Source organism: Buteo buteo, chromosome 9 (assembly GCF_964188355.1).
Source record: "Buteo buteo chromosome 9, bButBut1.hap1.1, whole genome shotgun sequence".
NCBI classification, from domain to species: Eukaryota; Metazoa; Chordata; class Aves; order Accipitriformes; family Accipitridae; genus Buteo; species Buteo buteo.
Window position 1 is genome coordinate 25,546,481 of NC_134179.1, and position 19,704 is coordinate 25,566,184.

General features: G+C 43.4%; 1 protein-coding gene across 4 annotated transcripts in view; it reads right to left on the minus strand.

Moving 5' to 3' along the window:
• The window catches only part of MAP7 (microtubule associated protein 7), a 125,593-nt gene extending 106,440 nt beyond the window's left edge, over positions 1-19,153 (minus strand). For 3 of the 4 annotated variants that reach the window (XM_075035793.1, XM_075035795.1, XM_075035794.1), the window contains exons 1-3: positions 18,754-18,792; positions 6,077-6,169; positions 5,164-5,310 (exon numbers count right to left, since the gene is read on the minus strand). In XM_075035793.1, the coding sequence (XP_074891894.1) occupies positions 5,164-5,310; positions 6,077-6,128 (199 nt within the window). In that variant the 5' untranslated portion in view covers positions 6,129-6,169; positions 18,754-18,792. Of the gene's footprint in view, positions 1-5,163; positions 5,311-6,076; positions 6,170-18,753 lie in introns of all 4 variants that reach the window. The other variant, XM_075035796.1, reaches the window with a different exon arrangement.
• Positions 19,154-19,704: the final 551 nt, after the last annotated feature.

Here is a 19,704-nt window from a genome sequence, read left to right on the forward strand (position 1 = left end):
CCCCGAGCACATGAATAGATCACAGGCTGTTTCACCCCACAAAATCACAATCCTCCAGAATCAGCAGTGAAAACCTCTTCTCACGGAGCTGAGCTAGAAGTGTAAGATGATTCTTACCCAGCACAGATAAACTCTCAGTAATCCCAGCATACACTTTGATGAGCAGACTGTGTTACAACCAACACAAGCCAAGTCCTCAGACCTGGGACTTCCACTCTGAAAGCCAGAGGGACTGAACAAATCAGATTTGCTCCACTGGTCTGGAGACATATTCTCTGCTATCCCTGAGACTTCCAGCACGGTCTCTTTGCTTTACCGCAAATTAATTAGTTCATGTTAGGATCTCTTTGTCTTTATTACAAATAAGTTGTTTCATGCTACCCAGCACCTACAGCTATGACCAGTGAAATCCTACAAAGAAGACAGCTTTGTAGTAGCTTCCTGAAAAAACAAGATTTCCTTCTGCACCCCCAACAGCTGCAAATTAGGTAATGAAAAAATTTTTTTTAAAGAATGTACCTCCCAGATACTTTGAGAGCTGTTTTTAAACAAATGGCCAGAAAAAAAAGTCACAGATACTTTTGAATCCCTCTTTTGGCCTTGGCTAGCAGAAAGAAAGAGGAAGTGTAGAGAAATATCAGCAGAACTCACTTGAAGATGCAGGACACAAACCACATTTTCCAGGTTCTCAGCCCTGCCCCTTTACACAACCAGCATTGTAATGAGAATTGGTACTTCTCCTTCCTTCCACCCACTCTTTCCCCTAACTTTGTCTCAAATGCAGATGGGCAAGATAAGGCTACCAACTGTCACAAAAATCTCCAATACTAGGTTTTGGTGAGCCAGTTCACCAGCCTTTTAACAGCTGCTCACTGTTCTGCTCAAAACAAACCAGGTCAGCCTACTGACTAGCATTAAGAGGCTCCATTGGGAGAACTACCATCCCAGGCAGTTTTGCTGGTTTAAAGTGTGGTGGAAGCCAGAGACCAAGCTGTCATTCTACATCCAGCCTGAGGCACAGACTCCGCATCGTGGGTAAGATTACACTTCCACACCCCATGCAGTACCTGTTTTGTAGGTATACGGTTTCAGTTTCCAGGACTATCAGTTTAGTGCCCTTGAAGATGCCAGATTCCCTTTTCTTTCAGGTATCTTAAGTTTGTGTTTGGGTATAGACATACAGCAACAAAACAACAACTGAATTAAAAGTTAGCCAAACTAAGTTTAACAAGGAATATTCATTTCCCCAATACATGCAGAACACAGACTAAGCACATAAACAGTCATGTCAAGAAATTTCCCTCATATCTCTGGATGAGCAATGCCTACATCCAAAATGAGCATTACACAAAAACATCACCATCCACGCAACAGCGGCAAAATCTGCTGGTAATAACAGACATTGCTGCCATGCACCAAAAGACTGGAAAAAGCCCTTTTCTTGTTGTCAAGATGACAAAGAATCAGTGTTACTGTTCAGAAACCTAAAGCATATATGTCTAGCTTTTTATTAGCAGTGATACTTACTCAGCTGATTAGATGTACACTGCCTTGATCAGTTTTAAAAAAGCAGGCAGGTGCAGGATTCCTTTGTTATGTTAGTTGAGACTTCTTTTCATTCATTTGCCATAAATCTCATAAGGTAGCTATTTCAGTTATTAATTATTCAAAATTTATAATCCAGAAATATGAGCATTACTTTTCCACGTTCTTCAAGTGATAGTTTTAGAAACACAGTATTATCAATAGTCTGAGAAAGTATTCCCCCCCACCCCCAAGAGGAAGGAGAGGAGGCATCACTTTAAAATTTCATAAAATTGGGTTAGAGTTATTAAGACTACATCCAAGGTGCACAAAATCAACAGGGCAGAGGGAAATGCTAAGGTGAATTGAATTGCTTGCGTCTGAATTCAAAGAATGGCTGAGGCCAAAGTTCACACACACAGGATGGATACCTTTAATTAAACACTAATCTACCTAGACATATCTTTGTAATTTGCATAAAGAATGACATTCACACACTGTCTTCAGTCACAGAAACAGTATTTGTTTTACAACACAAACTTTAAGGGAACACTGAAGCTGTTAAGTGTGTGGTTCTGTGCCTCTTTTGTCTGGTTTCTTTGTGGATATAGTTGCAGAACTGCTGGAAAGCTGATGACTAAAACCAAAACTAATTCAAGTGCAAAATAAGCTTCTGTTAACCTGTACAAATTGTATTCAGGAGTGCACTATGTAGCACAATTCTTGTATGTTGTAACAGGAGAGCAGAATAGAGGATGTTAATAAAAGTAAAAAAGGCAATTGAAAGTCATTTTTATTTGCACTGTTCTACTATGCAACAGCTGGACCTCAACACCCTGCAATAGTGGCCGCTATATAGACACACAACAAAAATGCAGGCCTTGTCCCAAAGACAAGAGGAGGAAAGGAAGTTAAAATATTTGGTGAAGAAGCAGTGTATACTATTCACATCAAAGGAAAGGAAGTATCAGGAGCACATTGCTACAAAGATCACTGCAGGCTTTTAATATCTCCAGATTTAAAAAAAAAAACAAAACACAAAACAACAACAAAACTTTGACAAACATTTTCATTATTTGTTTACACTAGAAGAACAAACTCATTGCCTACCAGACTTCTCAGATTACAATACAGGCAGCCAAAGACAAGAAAAGAAATGGCTCATATCAAAATCAATTTACAGAAAATCTCACAAATGTTAGCCACTTGATGATCCACATAAATATGTTTCCCAGATGACAAAAAAACTCTCATACAAATTCTAATAGAGTCTAAGTATTCTGAGAAGACTTGAACTACCAAAACGTCAATTATTTTAGAACTTGTGATGATATTCAAATATCCTTAATGGAAGAATGAGCTGTTTTACTACTTCGGAGTATCAGATCCGTTAAAGGCCTCTTGGGTTTTGAACTGCTGTACAAAGACAGGTCCAGCATGATTACAGAAACTGCAGATGATGACGACATGTAGCCCACCTCCCATTGAAGATGACACTGGCTTAGTGTGTGCTAGTGTGGTGAAAATAACAAAGAAACATCTCAGCAGCTGAAGGTGCTTGCTGAGCAAACAGGACAGGTAAAGAACTAAGACAAAGCAAACACTGTAAAGTAACAACAGAACAGACTCTTAAAGACTCAAGAAAGCCTCACATGGGTCCATCACACATCTTATGTTTCAGCTCAGAGCTGCAGTAGAGTGACCTTGCTTGGTACTGGGAAGGGAAGGGCGAACACCACCCTGAATACATGCATTCTCCATGACCAAGCATTCCAGCTCTAACCCACCTAACCACTGATAACACATTCAGATGTACAGGAAGGTAAATAACTACATGTATCAGTGTGCAAATGGTGTTCTAGAGACAGTATGAGCCATTTTAAGTATTTAGTAAAAGAAAAACAAATTAGTTTACTTTCAAAATATTTTGTACAGCCTCCTATATTATTTCTCACTAGAAGCATTCAAGGTAAGCCACCAAATTTTTATCTTATTAAAACCATATGCACTTGTTAGTTTGCTGTCTGTGCTCCTGTGCACATTTGTCTACTTACATTTCACAGCAACAAGAGAAAAAAGAAACAATCAAAAATGGAATCTCAGTTATAACAAGAGAGGCAAAGGATAAGTATATCTGTATAACCACTGCAAGTAGAAAACACTAGCTAATTCAAAAAGAACTTTTACCCTGGGAAACTATCAGTGCCATTGAACAAAACCAGGAAAATTATTGATTCTTAGCTTTGTGGACTGCTGACTTTAGAAGTCATTCAGTGGGTGATAAAGGAAAGTAATATGCTTCTTAAAACATTAAAAACTGAATAACCTCACACTAGAGTTTGCATCTCAATGTTATATGGGCAGTTTCAAATATACAGAAGAGCAAGTTGCTATGTACACAAGACCCTAACACATTAGGCACATTAACAATGACTAGCAATATATGTTTTATGACAACACTCAAATCTGTCAGGTTCTTTACTATTCTGAGAAAAAAAAAAAAGTGCAAGCTGCAAACTCAAAAAATCTTGGGTTTTGAATTTGTTTGTAACAGCTACCAAGCTACCTTCTTCCTTCAAGAAAAAGAAAATAACCAGTTAGCTGTAAGTGATTCAGCTCTAATAAATATACATACTATAAATTTGCTATTTAAATGCTTGCTAGCCTCTCCTGTTACATGGTAGAAGGGCAACATCTGAAATTTGAAACACTGTCTTGAGGCTATAAACTAACATTTGTTTTGTAAACAAAAAAAAATCTGGTACAATTCCCCCCCCCTCCCGAATAAGACCACAAAAATGAGTGCTCACATAAATGGAATCACTTGATCACAAAAAAAAAAAAAAAAAAATTGTCAAACTTAAAATTCCAGTCACAGTTGTAAGATGCAGGATACCTCCTAGACCAACAGAATTTAAGCACTAGGATCCATGTGGAAAACATTAATTACATTATGTAAGTATGTAAGATAGACAGTGGCTACACAGGCTTAAATCAGTGGCCGTCAGCATTCCTCCACCACCACCACCACTCACCTACCTTAAACACCATAAATATTTTTCTTTAGCATTTACAATTTGTTGGGGCTTTTTTGTGGTTTGGGGTTTTTTTGTCAGACTTCTCAAAGTCAGTGTATTTGAACAATGTGTATTTTTCTATACTCTGCCAAAGGCACACTGCCCCTTATGCGCACGAATGGAAGTATTGCTAATTTTACATTGTCTTTGGCAAAGCTGTCTTCTATAACAGGCTGGTATTGTATTCTGTATTCTTCAAGCCTACAATCACTGTTTTTTACAGGTGTTTATCTGGACTGTGCAAAGAAATCAACGAAGACACACAGAAATTCACGGATATATTTCTGATGCAGGACCCTCATCCCTACTAGAAAAAATGGGGTTAATAACTAAAAAGTATTTTTTCTTCGTCTCCAAAGCAGATTATTGCATAACAATCCAGGGGATTTAAATACAGACACCTATCATGCACAGTGCATTTGTGGGTGCCAATATGCATTGCCAAACTGCACCAGTCACTTACAGACTCTCTATAGCACACAGAAGAGCTAATAAAACGTTGTGCCTCCTGTGCAGCGTACTTCACACACAGCCCTGATCGCGCTGCAGAACCGCAACATACCTTTTGGTCTTTTGGAATTCCCATTCTTTTGCTGCTCATCCTCTTCGTTAATGGTGAATAAACCCAGGGGATTTGGCCTGGCACTTTTCTTCAATCTCTCTTGTCGGAGGGCAGTAATTGAACCGGGCATGTTGCTGTTGCCTCTTGCTTATTAAAAAAAAAAATGTAAGAAACTGCAGCCCCTGCTTAGCCGCTAGCTGCAACACTGCCTGTTCATTTGAGCACTTGTAATAGATCCCCTACGGATAAGCAGTATGCAAACAGCTGACAAATAACCAACATCCAGTCGGAAGCAAAAGGCTTGCAGTCTTTCCCCAGCTTCAAGAAAAGCCCTAATTAAAGGCACATTGGTTTGGATGCTGCTCTTCGCTGTCTTAACCTGTTCAGTCAGATCCCAGCCCACAGCTCCAGGTTCCTTGCCGCAGCACCCTTTTCCCTGCAACCCTCTTCCAGCTACAGCATGCTAAAATATTCAGCACGCAACACAAGGAGAAAATATGATACGCCGCTGTTAACAGTTGCCCTGACAACACTGACACATCCTAATCAAAGGGGGTCTATGAGTGTTGTCTCCTCAGCTGCAGCAAGCCGGCCTCAGGAACGCTGTCTCCCACCCGCTCGCGGAGAGCTAGAAGCACCTCGGCAGCGGGGACTGAATGCTCCTTCCTCCGCGCAGGGCGGCGGGAGGACGGAGCTCTGCTTGCACAAGCAGATGAGCACCGAGGGAAAAGAAGCCTGGAAGGCTCCAGGCACCAACCTGCATTTTGCCAGCCGCTCTGTTTATTCACGTTTAGAAATTTTAGCCTAATCTAAACTAAAACAATGAGGGCGAGTCTTCTTCCATATATGCACACGTGTTTTGGGTGTCGTCCCCCCCCTCCTTAACTTAATCACCTTCCTATGCAGTGCATACCTTTTGCATTAGGAGTGCATACACCCTCAATTACAGGCAGGTGTTGGAACATTCTTTTCCATGTGTGAAAACTCAAAAATCAGGATTTCCAGCCTGTACAGACAACATAGGACAATGAAAGGACTTTTGGAGTCAATATTCTGTACCACACCATTAGTTTTACAGTACCAACCATTAACATTCACTTTGCAAAATGACAAAATACAAACAGCCTGGGTGCTTTTAATTAGTTGGATTTCCTTCATATGCTGGCATTCTGCATCTTCTTTAGCCATTTATGACAGAGCGCTTGCTCACAAGTTTTGCAATCTGCATGTTCCATACTTCACAGCTCCAAACGCCACTATGCAACATGCCAGATGTTCTACCTGTGCAACCTTAATTTTTATCCACTTCCACCTCTCTGATTCAATGTGCACCCACCATTTAAAAATGCTACTGAAGAAGAACTGCAAGCTAGAACATCTCTACAATGTTCAGATTACAGGATTTTCCCCACTGCAGATTTTTTTTTTTTTTTTTTTTTTTTTTACAGAGAAACTTGATGTAACATGATCGCTTGCCACGAGATGGCACATACATTAGTTGACAAGTCTGCAGGTGGCTCATATAGAAAACGCAGGATTATACAGACATATATGATCACCTCAACGACATGGGTAACAATACTGAAGAAGAAGGGTCAGAGTTTATAACAGTCAATATGATATGTATCACAGTGGCCTGGGATGCTCTTTACAGGGGATCATGCTTAGCTGGCAGGACAGCTCTGTTCTCATACACCTCAGGCTCATCAGCCAGGAACCCAGTGGATGGAGAACACAGCACCACCTGAAGGCTCAGCTGGACCATTCTTCCTTCTTCTCCAGAGTGGGCACAAAACACCCAGCCAAAACACAAGTATTCTGCAGGAGGGCACCAGTTCTGAACCAAGCTTGCAGCTCACCTGCAGCACGTATTTCCTACTGGCTCCGTCCTGCCACTTGGCTACACCTTGCACTGTCTGGGCGTACACGGAAGCTATACGTGATGACATTTGTCTACATTTAAAGAAGCTTTGTACTAAAGGGTGTGGACAGAGAAAAAAAAAAAAAAGAGTAAGAAAAAAGCTATAACACAAGCTGTTCTTTAGCTCAGCAATTTGCCTTCCAAGGTTTATACAGACTACTACTTCATCCTACAAGCGAAACAGCTCCATGCCTCAAATCCCACCCACTTAATGCCTACCACAAATACTACATAACAGTACACACATAGCCACAAAAAGAGGATGGTAGTTACTATCATGAATACTTTTCATACGTGCCCAAGACTGTTGCCAACAGAACAAAAGTAACAGAAAACAACACTTACATGGCAGCTTAGTTAAATAGCACTCCACTCCCTTTCACTGTTTTAAGTCACTAAGGAAGGATTCCTGCCCTTTTAAACATTCTGTTAATCACCTTTAATTGCTAAACTACTTAAATAGGCATTTTAAAACATATAAAAGTATCTAACAAAAAAATACACCTAACTGGAGGGGCTTCCAAACTGCCTTTGAAGCTTACAGGTGTGATAACTGTCCCAGTGTCTCCATTTCCCTATTATCTGAGGAGTCACAGAGAACAGCTACAAGACTGAGAATGCCTTCCTTGGTCCTTGCAGGATCCCCTGCACCCGTAAGAGTGACTTGCTCTCAGTACAAAACATAGTAATGACTAAGTTTAGTGCTTCAGGGGCTGGTGAAGATGGATTTGAGCTATGACACACAGGCAACTGAGGCGTTGGTGCATATTTCTTTCTGTTGACTTACTAATAGAGAGGCAAATTCTGACAGAGGAAAAGGATCAACAGCACATTCAGCTTATGCAGTATGATTTTATTTCAAGGCCTCTGTGGTTAAAAACTATGCCAGCCCAAAACATGTTTCCAAATGCCTAATAAAATAGCACCCTAGCCACCTGCAACCTATTACAAATGAAAGGCACCTGTTACAATAGAAGATACCACATAACTTTAGGTACTTGGTTTTTTGTAAAAACACCTTCCTAATAAAACTATTAAACATGCATAAAAAGGTACCAATTCTGCATAAAACCAGACTGTACTGACAAATCGCCTCCCTCCATCCACTGGTTTAGGGCAGAAAAAGAAATTCCTGAGGTACCCCTAGCAGGAAAGCTTTATTTCAGCCTTGTTTCAGCTATGTGGGAGCTTCTATATGAAAACCAGGATGAAAGCAACATTCCCTTGAGGAAGCAAAGTGGTGGATAATTTTAGTAGCAAAGCTGTTCAATTCTTTAAAAAAAAAAAACCCAAACCAAACCAACAAACCCCCAAACTATTTGCTTACACAGCCCCTATCAGTGATTCCTCCCCCCCCATATCATTAGTCAGACTGTGTACTAATACAGTCACAGTTGAGCTCTTATTGATGGGGTGAGACTCTCAAAAGATGGAACGAGGGCAACTGTATATCTTGAGGGCACTGGATAATTTTTGGTTTTTCCTTTTTACACCACTTTCAAACTCATTACCAGTTAAACCACTACACTTAAACACAGCCACTTTCACCTACTGGATTCTATGGGCATAATTATCTGCACAATACATTATCTGATATGCAACAGTCTTAAACAGCAGTTTGAACAAAGACTATTAGGATAATTATATTATCTGGGAAATGTAAATATTTATAACATGCTAATAGATGTTTCTGCTTTAACATCAGGTATTAAGGCTTGATATCTCTGCCTATGAAATGAAAAGCAAGCTGAAGCCAGTGACCAGAACAGTCACCATGATACCTACATGTGGTCTACCATGGGTAATCTGATAATTTTCAATGGCTGAACTCTAGATTTGCCATCTTTTCATTCACAGGATTGCTTCAGTCCCAGTAAGCTATCCAGAAACTACATGAAGCTTGTTACTGTGTTTTAGGGTATAATGAGTTTCACCTACATTCATGTTCTACAGCCACTGCCTTGTGAAGCACTCTTGCCAGTGTGAACTTATTAACTTATGCTCTTTCATAGGGGGGGAACGACAAAAGACAGTATTCAACAAAAGTTTGCTAACTAACAGAAAAGAAAAAACTTGTGAAGACAAGACAGTTTGTACCTTTTCACAAGAATTGTCAGGCTGTGATAACTATACCAGTGTATGTTTTCAAGAAAAAGAACACTTGCTGTAGCACTAACAAGAAGCCATCTTGTATCATTGGGCACACCAGGTTACATTACAGAAAATCAAGCCAACTGAATGCAGGATCCTATACTATTGCAAAAGGGGCAAAAAAAATTTATAGACTAATTGCTTATGAAAAGCCCTGCAAACAGAAGCACTCACAGGACATTGCTGAATCACAATGTACAGCTTTTTCCTCCCACTCCATGAGACACCCATTGTATGTCCATCAAGCTACATTTTACAGGAATTTAATGTTTTTCTCCTGTTATTTTCTTAGTATAAGAGCAGTTAAAATACTATTTTAAAGGAACACCATACCCAAAGAGCAAGCAACCAGGGTTTGACAGGGGAACCTCCCCCCCCCCCGCCCAAACCACCAAAAAGCAAAAAAACCCCAAAAAACCCCACCCACTCAATCCAGGTCTAATAAGCTGTCAGTCTTAACACACACAGAAATCTACAGTCTGCCATTATTGCGAACCCCAGATATGACCACTAGCTTACCTCCAGCCTTCAAGCTCCTCTTCTTACCCACTGCCAGCCAGAGGGATTAAAAAAACCAGTTTGAGGCACAGATGCAACAAGCCAGTTTCAGAAGCCAGAGTCACCTACTCGCCACTGCTGCTCTCTGACACTTAAGCTCTCTGAAGTCTGAGGTAAGTTACAAACTCCAGCCTCAGTTTCTTCACTTATAACAGGTAATTCTTCTTCTGAAAGAACTCATCGATGCTTACAAAATACTTTTCTCTTTTAAAATACATTGTATGACCTTACTGTTATGAGAGCTACTCAACAACAATTCAACTACTGAAACAATAAAGGCAAGAAAAGCTTGGACTGTGAAAACCACAAGCTGAACAGAGTAAGTTGCACATGTGCTTTAGCACTTTTAGAGCATTACCCACAATCCTTTTCTTATCCTGTTCTTCAGTTTTATCCAAAACTGCTAACAGCTGAAGATCATTTTCTTGTGGGGTACCAAACCAAAACCCCAACCAACCAAAAAAAAACCCCACAAACTTGAGACAGGTCTGGGTCACAGTATTTGTAAAGCAAAATGAACATTGTTCTAGTTCTGCTCTTGGATGCTGATTCAAGGCCTTTTAACATAAAAGGAAAGCTTTCCCTCAACTTAACTGCATTTTGTATCAAGAATTAGATCAAGTCAATACATTATTTTAACATATGCTCCTTTCCAGCTTGCCGATATTTCCCTATTATTTCTGATTTCCTTAGTACTGAGAGGTTCAGGGCAAGGCAGGTATCCAGCTTATATAGTAGCATCAAGAAAGGATTTTGCATTTATAGACATGTTTTTCCAGCACGAAACAGTAAGGTTCCATTGGGAACTAGGGTCCAAATGTTTCTTTCTTGGAAAGAAAGATCAGGAAAATCAAGGTACAATTAGAAGCTCCCATCCTGTTCTGCAAAAACAGTGCACCAAAATAATTTAATACACCTATCCATGAAAACACACAATCATATTTTGTATGGACGTTTTCAACATTAATCACCTATGTCAAAAGCCTTTTTTAAGAAGTCATTTAAAAATACATAATGTAGACAGTGCTAGATCATAGAATATCTCGAGTTGGAAGGGACCTATAACGGTCATCAAGTCCAACTCCCTTCTCCTCGCAGGACAATGTTGGAATACGGAATATGGACACTAACTAAACTCCAAACTCAATCTCTGCCTAATTTCCTTCAGGAGACTCATCTTGTTGCATTTACTTTCTACTTCACTAGGTTTTAAATCAGGCCAAAAAAACTGAGAAAGTAGAGCCCTTCCCCTGCTTGTGTGAGAAAACAGCTATTTACTCAGCATCAAAGGACTGGAAGCCTTCTTTTCAATGCCATGTAAATCTAGGACAGAGCAAAATAGCCTTAAAAAGACAGACAGGATTCCTCCCCCCTCCCCCAGCTTAAAAAAAAGAAAGAAAAAGAAAAGTTAAATTGGAAATAGCAAAAATAGTCACCATATCAGAAAAAATACTTGCTTCCATTAAGCCAACCACTGTCTCAAACATCATGCACACCTAATCTTTTCCACTGTTGCTCTTGTATTCTCTTTTCCTTCTACCTCTTATTGTCAAAAAAGGACTGAGAATAACCTCGTCTTTATGGAGGTTTCTAAGTCTCTCTTCAAAGATATCTCTAAGGCCTTACTTTTATATACAAGATAATAAAGGACTGGCAGATTATTTTTACAGCACTACATTAATTGTTTTAAACAACTTCTGTATTTAGTGTATAAACATCTGATATAATCATTGATTTCTTCTTTCTACCTTCTTGGAAGCAAAAAAGGCCCCTTGCATTGATCAGTAAGATTGAATATAAAATGCTAGAGAATAAGAAGGGAAACCTTCATCTTTTTGACTAATGAGAATCCTGCTGTCAAGAGTATAGATGCACTCTGAATAGCTTTAAATAAGCAATGAGTCGACTCACTTCTACAAGTCGAGGCCATAAAACCACAGTACTTTCATGAACTTATTCTTCATTCATCCATTGAATTAGGTGCTTCAACTCAAGAAAAAGCAGAACTGTTCAGGCTTTCTAAGCAAACATCCACTTAAATACGTGCTGAGGAAACAGAGGGGAGCAGCAGTGGATTACTAAGATGCTTCAGAAAGCAAATTTAGAAAGGCAGGTTCAGCTCTTTTCCCCTTTCTCTCCTGGAGTTTGAACAAAGGCGTCTTTATTCTGGTTTCACATACCAGTATCTCCCTTTCCAATAAATTGAAATCAGAATTATTAACTGTATCTGCCTAAAGGATGATGAATTTTAAATCAGCTAGGTCTGGAAATGAAAAGCAGACACTAGGTCTTTATTTTCCCATCAACTATTCTGACTATTTTGGCTCCTTTAGCTTGCCCATCTGTTTATGGGTCCCATCATATGTGCTGCAAAGACTCTGCGCATTCTAGATTTTTTGATCAAAACAGTAAGACAACAGCATCTACAGTCCTGCGGGTGAAGAATATAAGAGCAGCCATGGCAATCATCTCACATGATGTAGGAGACTTGCTTCTCCACTCCCCACCTCGTCCTTACCCACTGCAGTTCTGGTGAATCACAGGCAGGCAGCTGTGCCAGCAGCCAGCCGCACTGCCTACAAGACCCTGGAGCAGGAGGCAGCTCCACCGGGAAACACACCTTGGCACACGTGCTCAGGCACAGAAGGCTTCTCTTGGAGGTGACCTCTTCCCAGTTTCAGCTGTCCCTCTGACATGCGCAGTGCCACACACTGGAACAAGGGATGCTGAGAGCTCCTCAGAAGTGACTAGACAGAAGGTAAGCGTTAACCATTTTCCCTTCTGTCAATTAAAACTGAACCTGTGTGCATTTCCATGCATAGGAAAATTGAGGAGAAGGCTGGGAGCCCTGCCCTATTCTGACTCAAACTCACTCATCAGAGCGAAAGACATGAATACGGAGGCGAGAATCTCATCATCCACAAACACCTTGAACACACACGCACCAATAAAACAATACAAGTTGTACATTAACAAGTCTTGTTACATTTTTTAATTAAATGGATTTGCATAGGATGACTAATTATAAAAATTGCACAACGTGTACCATGATGAATAAAAACATATTAGATCATTCTTAGCCAACACTTTCTATTTATATGTAACAATGATACTGGATCAGGCCCTAGAGTAGAACATATCATGTAACTTCAGCCAATGCTCAGTTAAATAAGGAAAGGCAGTGAGGAACAGGGACTTCACAGGGCAGTAGGAAACTGGAATTCAGTAGAAGACAGAAGTCATCAATGCTTCTACTACTAACTAATACCCTACTAACTAACAGCCTGGGCAGTGTTTCCACTGCTTCCATTTGTAAAAAGAACTATTTTTCAAATACCTAGTTTGTATTCAGGTCAAGAGAACCAAGCACTTGTAAAGCACTCAAAATTAAGAGCACTTGCGTATCTACTAAGCATTTTGGTAGAAATGTGAACATACTTCAAAGAAAAGGCACTAAGCTTTTTCATAGAAACGTGAACATACTTGAAAGAAAAGGCAATGTGCCAAGACCAAATTAAAATTTTCTCCATTGTTGTATTACTGACCATATCCGATAGATGGAATCCTGTGAAATACTTTGTGCTGTGTTAATTAGCAGTGCTCTCCTGACATCTTACTTCCCAACACATTCCTTAGAAGGTGACCAAGAAGTCTGGACTTTTAGATTCCATTGACTTTAAAGGAGAACACATTAGCGTATCAGACACAGACATAAGAAATATTTGGAGATATCAGTACTTTATTTCTCCCCTCCATAATCTAGTCTCACAGTGACTATCAGTGTGGGGCATGAATCGTCCCATCACTTACATCTCTGAAGAATCTCAAAGTCAACAGGACTCAGGGTTGCTAACTCCATCCATTTGAATAATGAGGCAGCCTACCCCCCATATGTCATCTTAACAGACAACTTAGGGTCGTTTTCCTTGAACTCTGACAGATATCCTAGGATACATATTTTCAAGATTTTTCTCCAAACCCACAAAGGCTATGAATATACCTTCTACTTATTTTAATGAAAGCAAAGATTGATTTTAATGAAAGCAAATATGGCATGACTCCAGGATCAATACTCAGGAACAGCTGCAGAATTAAATCTGAAGCGGTTTAACAAATGTACTGTCTTCTCATAGTCTTTTTCAGCTTAAACACGTGTAATATGCATGTAGCCTGTTCTGCCACAGTTCCTAGCAGGCCACTGCATTTGTTTAGCAGAAGTCACACACACAGGGGATCCCCTTCCCGGAGGAAAGGTGGTTGTGCAAAGAGAGTTACCGCAACAACATTAGCAGCATGCTGTGGCTTGTATTGTGGGTCTAGATTTATGCGCATTTTTTCAAGTGGAAAAGAAAATATGTTGTTGCAAGATTATACAGTATTTACATAATTGAGGCAATTATTGCACTGATCATATTTAATTACATTTAATACCACAAATAATTTTCAGCTGTAAAGTATTAAACTTGTTTATCTGTGATAGTAAAAAACCAGCCGTCATACAAATAAAACAGTAGCCATCTCAGATTACTGTAAATTTACAATTTTTACAGTCTGAAATAGCACATACAAAAGAACATCCATTTTCAAAATGAAGCCCAAGTAAAATAACTATACATACAACTTCAGCTAGATTAGTAGAAGCTCTCTTCCTGTAGGGGAAGTAGCACTTAAGCCAACTGCTCCAACATCATTTTAGCAGGCCTGATTTTTCATCAGTTCTGGAGGTTTTTTTGTAGTAGTGTTTTGTTTTGGGTTTTTTGTTTGCATTTGTTTTTATTTTTTTGGGTGGGGTTTTGGGTTGGGGTTTTTTTGGTTGATTTTGTGCTTGTTGGTTTGGGGGTGTTTTTTCCCCTCCCTTGCCCCCCCCCCCTTTTTTTTACACTAGCAGTGCTAAGAGTAGATGGGTGGAGAAAGACAGCCTGACTCACATTACACAATATGCATATAAAAAGGCTTGTTCAAACTTTTCCACAGCGTACAGTTCTTGCACAAACATTACTTGACCAATGAAAGATACCAAGAAACAGTACTTTAGCAGCTTTCTAAAGTGGAGGGATGGCTTCTGTAAGGATTTTAACCCTCTCATCCACACTTTTAATTTAGTTGTATCATTTTCATTCTACAAGCTACTGATAAATCAGTCTCATTCATTCAGAGCTGAAGTCCTGACTCAGGAGATTGTTAATGTAGGACCAATTAAGTAATTGTAAGAACCGGTACAAAATTTCAAAGTTTGAATAGGTTTTATCAGCGGGGGGTGGCAACAGAAGAATTGCAGATCCTCGGCTTAATTTATATATTAAAAGATAGGAAATACTTACAATAGGGCTAACGTTTAAGTAATTACGGATTGAAATCAGAGTACTCCAACAACATACACACTTTTAGCATTTGTAAGCATATACTGCCACGGCAACATTTCGCTTCAAATCACCGTTACCTTCACGAACCTTGCGCCCTGATAACCGAGGTTTAAGCTACGACTCGGAGCCGACAGCAGCCGCCGGAGCACGGTAACCCTCGGGCGGTACAGCCCGCCCAGACCGCAGGGCCGGGACGGCCGCCCCCGCTGCCGGGGCGCGGGACGGACGGACGGACGGACACCGACCGCCCCCCCCGGCGGCTCCTCTCACCCACACCGACACGGGGACACCAGCGCCCTGTGCCCAGCGGGGCCGGCAGCTCCCCCCGGAGGGAACGGGAACCGGCCGGGCCGGGCAGAGATAAAATCCCTGGGGGAGAACACCGGGTAAACCCTCTCCAGCAAAATACTTTCTCACCGCTGGGAAGGAGCCGTGGGGAGCCAGGCGGCGTTTTTAGCTCCCACCTACCGCGTGCCTTCTGTACCTTTGTGTTCTGCCCTCTAATGCATCTATTTGTTAAAAAAAAAAAAAGATAACTCAATAAGCTAAAACTTGATTTATTCTCAGATGGAGAAAATGCCAGGATAAACAAGTGATAGATGAAAAGTCTCACCAGCTGTTACAGAGAGAACACCTCAGTGTCTGGCTTTAACAAGCTACCTGGCACTGACATCATTTAAAGCGCAGACTTGCTTTGCTGCAAAAAGAACAGAATGATATTAAACTCACTCAGACGAGAACACTAAACTAGAAGAGTATGCAAAATTATTGCAATAAAGTTTTTTGCAACGAACCCAGCATATTGCTCTCTCTGGTCTCCCAGCGCCTAAGTGGATTGTAACCTGTGCCCAGAGCTGGCCAAGGCAGCCCAGAGCACGCGTGGGGAAGCCTCGCAGGCTTCCCGAGGCACCACCGTGTTTACGGGTGGGCAGACAGAAGATGAGGCGCCTTAGAAGCTTCTCTGGTATTCCCCACAAGAGGGCCCTGCTCATCTCGGGAATCACTGAAAAGCTTGTTAGCACTATAAGATGGTCAAGTAGCTATGATTAAAAAATTCTGACTGGGATAAGTTAGTGTAACCCCTTAGCACTGTACACATTTTGCCATCTGTGCATTTATGAATGGCACAGTAAAAAAACCCTCACCCTGGTAATTAAGCCATTCACCTGAAGAAAGCTAGTTAAGCGCAGCAGACCATCTGCCCAACAATAAAGGGATCCACTTGTAACATCTCTCTTCAAAATCCTCATGGTGCTGTTAAAGCTCTCCCCAGCACCAGCTCTGAAAGTCTGTATATCTAGCTAGCCACAGGAGGGGAAAAAAAAAAGCCAGCCCAAAACCCAAACCAAACACACAGCTATTTAGCCAGTTTGTTTTGTTTTTTTAAATAGGAGCAATAAATCAACCAGTAGGTAGTTTCACCAAACCAGGATGGGAGGTTGACCTTCCTGAGGAGCCGGATCTAGACCTGGGTGTTGTGCTTGCAGAGCAGACCACAGCCGAAGCTGTCCACACAGCCCTCCCTGGGCACACATCTCCTGGCTCACAGATGGACCAAACAGCCACGGAGCAGCTCCCTGACATGCTGCGAGGGTGTTGCTGTTTGTGAACGCCTGGAAAGCGGCCCCTGTGATAACTCGGAGACCTAAAAGAACCTCAGCAGACAACAACAAACAGCTTCACAGAGGAAGTTTAACATTTCACACACAAGGAAGTTTTGAATGAACTTTGACAGCACAAAGCAACTGGAGCTCAAAATACCCAACAACTCATGCAAGCAGATCCACCTCCTGTCTACAAGTATGTCCTAATGAGTAAAAGTTCAACACAGTAACATGAAATGAAATGACAAAGCAAACTCAGAATAAATCTAGGCACATAAGACCCTTTAAAACTACACATATGTAAAATGCATATCACCTGGCAGCTCGCCTCTGGTTTTGGTAACGATTAAAAAGACTGATAATAAGTTAAAAAAAAAAAAAATCACATCAACAATGTAAAGTAGAGAACTCATAAACAGTTTGTTAAACGTGGCTTTAAAAATACATTGACAGCCAGTTCTTCCTGTGGAAAGTGAAGTTAATGTAGTTGCAAACCTTGAAACACATAGGATAATAGATGCACATCCTTTCTGAAGCTGAAGTTAAGAGTGATGGCTGGGAGCAATTTGTAAAAAGGATTTCTGAGCAAAAGCACTATACTTCTGATTTTAATACAGAAAGACAACATTTGGATGGGTCTGCCCACAGTTGTTGCTTATGACTGCATGCCTACGTTATATAAAATATGTATTAAAAATATTATCCTGTGGAAACACAGTTAACCAACAGCCATATGGCCTATTCAGATGTTTTGATGAAAAACCTCACTCTGTGATTCAGAGATAAACTTGGACTCATGTTAGAGAAGTGAAGGCCTGGCAAAGAGTGAATGGAATTGTACTGTGGAAGGAGGGGGAAAAAAGGAGAGGACTGAAAGCTGGAGTCAGACTTCACAGTCCAGCAAGCAGCCCTCTTAGTGAACATGCCAGAAAGGCAACCCCTCCACTGCCTGCAAAAGCAAACAGCATCTGCGCCTACAACAGTGATACAGCAGTCGATCCGCTTGCGTAAGCCAAAATCTCCTCCCTGCACCCTCCTCGCCCTCAGGACAAAATAAAAGGGTTTTTAAATGCTCTTGCAGCGTACGTCCCTCCTTAGCAGAGATGTAAAGACACCTCCCTGCTTTCCCTATAGGAAGCATGGGCTTTAGAAGCCCGTGGCTTGCGCACTTTTAAGGCGCAGCCGAAACCCCGGGCTCCTGCAGACCGCCCCAGGCCTCGCTCGGAGAGGCGCCCGCCGCCGAGGCGCAGCTGCCAGGTACCGTAACCCCACCGAGACACCCCTCCTCCCCGTTAGCTGGATGCTGCAGGTATTCACCCTAACCGCAGAGCTCGCCGCTACCTCAAGCCCCGTCCAAAACCCGCTGCCCCGCACGCCCCGAGCTCCAGCGCCGCAGCCCGGCGGACCAGCCCCCCCGGGCCCCTTCCCCTCCGGCCGCACCGGGCCGGGCCGGGCCGGGCCGGGCCTCCCCCGCGCGGCTCGGCACCCTCGCGTTAGCCTTGTCGCGGGGCCGGCGCCCGGCAGCACACCGAGCCCCGAAAACGAAGGGTTTCAGATCAACAAACGATGCCCCAGGCACGACGGCGCGCACCCGCCGACACCCCTCGGCGGGGCCGGGGGCTGCTTCTCCTCGCCCTCACGGCGGGGCACGGGCCGGACGCGCCGCCCCCACCGGCTCGGCACGGCTCTGCCCGCCGGCCGGGCCGGGCCGCAGCGCCCCTGCGTGGGGCCGCCCCTGCGGCCGGCTCCGGGCCGGGTCCGCAGGAGGCGGTTCGCGGTGGGTGACACCCGGGGGAAGGGAGGAAAGCCCCCTCGCCGCCCGGCGGGCACGGGCAGCCGCGGGGCGGCCCCGCACCTGTTGCGAGAGGAGGCCGCCGCCGGGCCCCGCTGCGCTCCCTCTCCTCACGGCCGCCCGCAGCCGGCCGGGTGCGCAGGGCCGCCCGCAGCCGCCGCTCCGCGCCGCTCCCCCCCCCCGCCGCCGGCAGCGCCTCACCTGCGGGGCGCCGGCACCCGCCGCTCCTGCCCGCGGCCTCCGCCATGTCTCCTCCTCGCCCGGCGCGGCTGCTCCGCCCCGCGGATCCGCGGCCCCGGGCAGGTGAAAGCGCCACGTCCCCCGCCGGCGGGATCTGCCCGGGAGCAGGTGAGGGCGGGCCCGGCGCCCGCGGGCGGGTAACGGCCGCCCCTGGCGGGCACGACACCCCGCCGCCCTCCGCGGGGGTGATGAGGGGGCGGGCGGCGACCAGCCCGCCCGCAGAGCCGGCTCCCTCGGCAGCCCTGGCCTAGTCGGCGTACCGGTGTTTCCCCAGGTGTCTTTTTTTTTTTTTTTTTTTTTCTCTCGGAGGGGCTCCCGCCGCATCGGCACCGCTCGTGAGAAACCACGGGTTTTGGGATGATTACCAATTCCCCACCGGTGCCTGGACAGGAGGCGGGAGGAGCAGCGGCCGCCTCACAAGCCCAGGCGGTGCGCCACGTCCTTTGGGAAAGAACTGTACGGCTGTAGTCTTGTTATTACCGCACGTGCTTCTGAACAGCTGGGTACCTACCCTAAGCTGCCTGCAAGGCCTGGCTTCCAAAAAATGGCCCTGTGAAGAGCTGTCAACACATCAGTCCTTTCTGTAAAGGTCATGGTCTCGTTACCTTTCCCGTGAGGTCACCTCAACTTGCCCTAAGCTGCCTTCCAGGGTCATAAGAGTGTTTTTCCTTAAAAGCATTCTAGGGCTAGATTAAAACATCGATTCATTTTGCATCTGCTTGCAGGTCGTGCCAATCAACAGAACTACAGTTGAAGAGAGGTGAATGAACTGGGGAACTCATGGTACGCAGCTGTGGCATGCATGCAGGCAAGCAGATGGAGAGGTGCAGCTCCCTCGGTCTGGCGCGCTGGACAAAACAAGTTTCTGCCACTGTGCAGAACATCCTCCTTTCGCAAAGAGCTGAGTTCAGG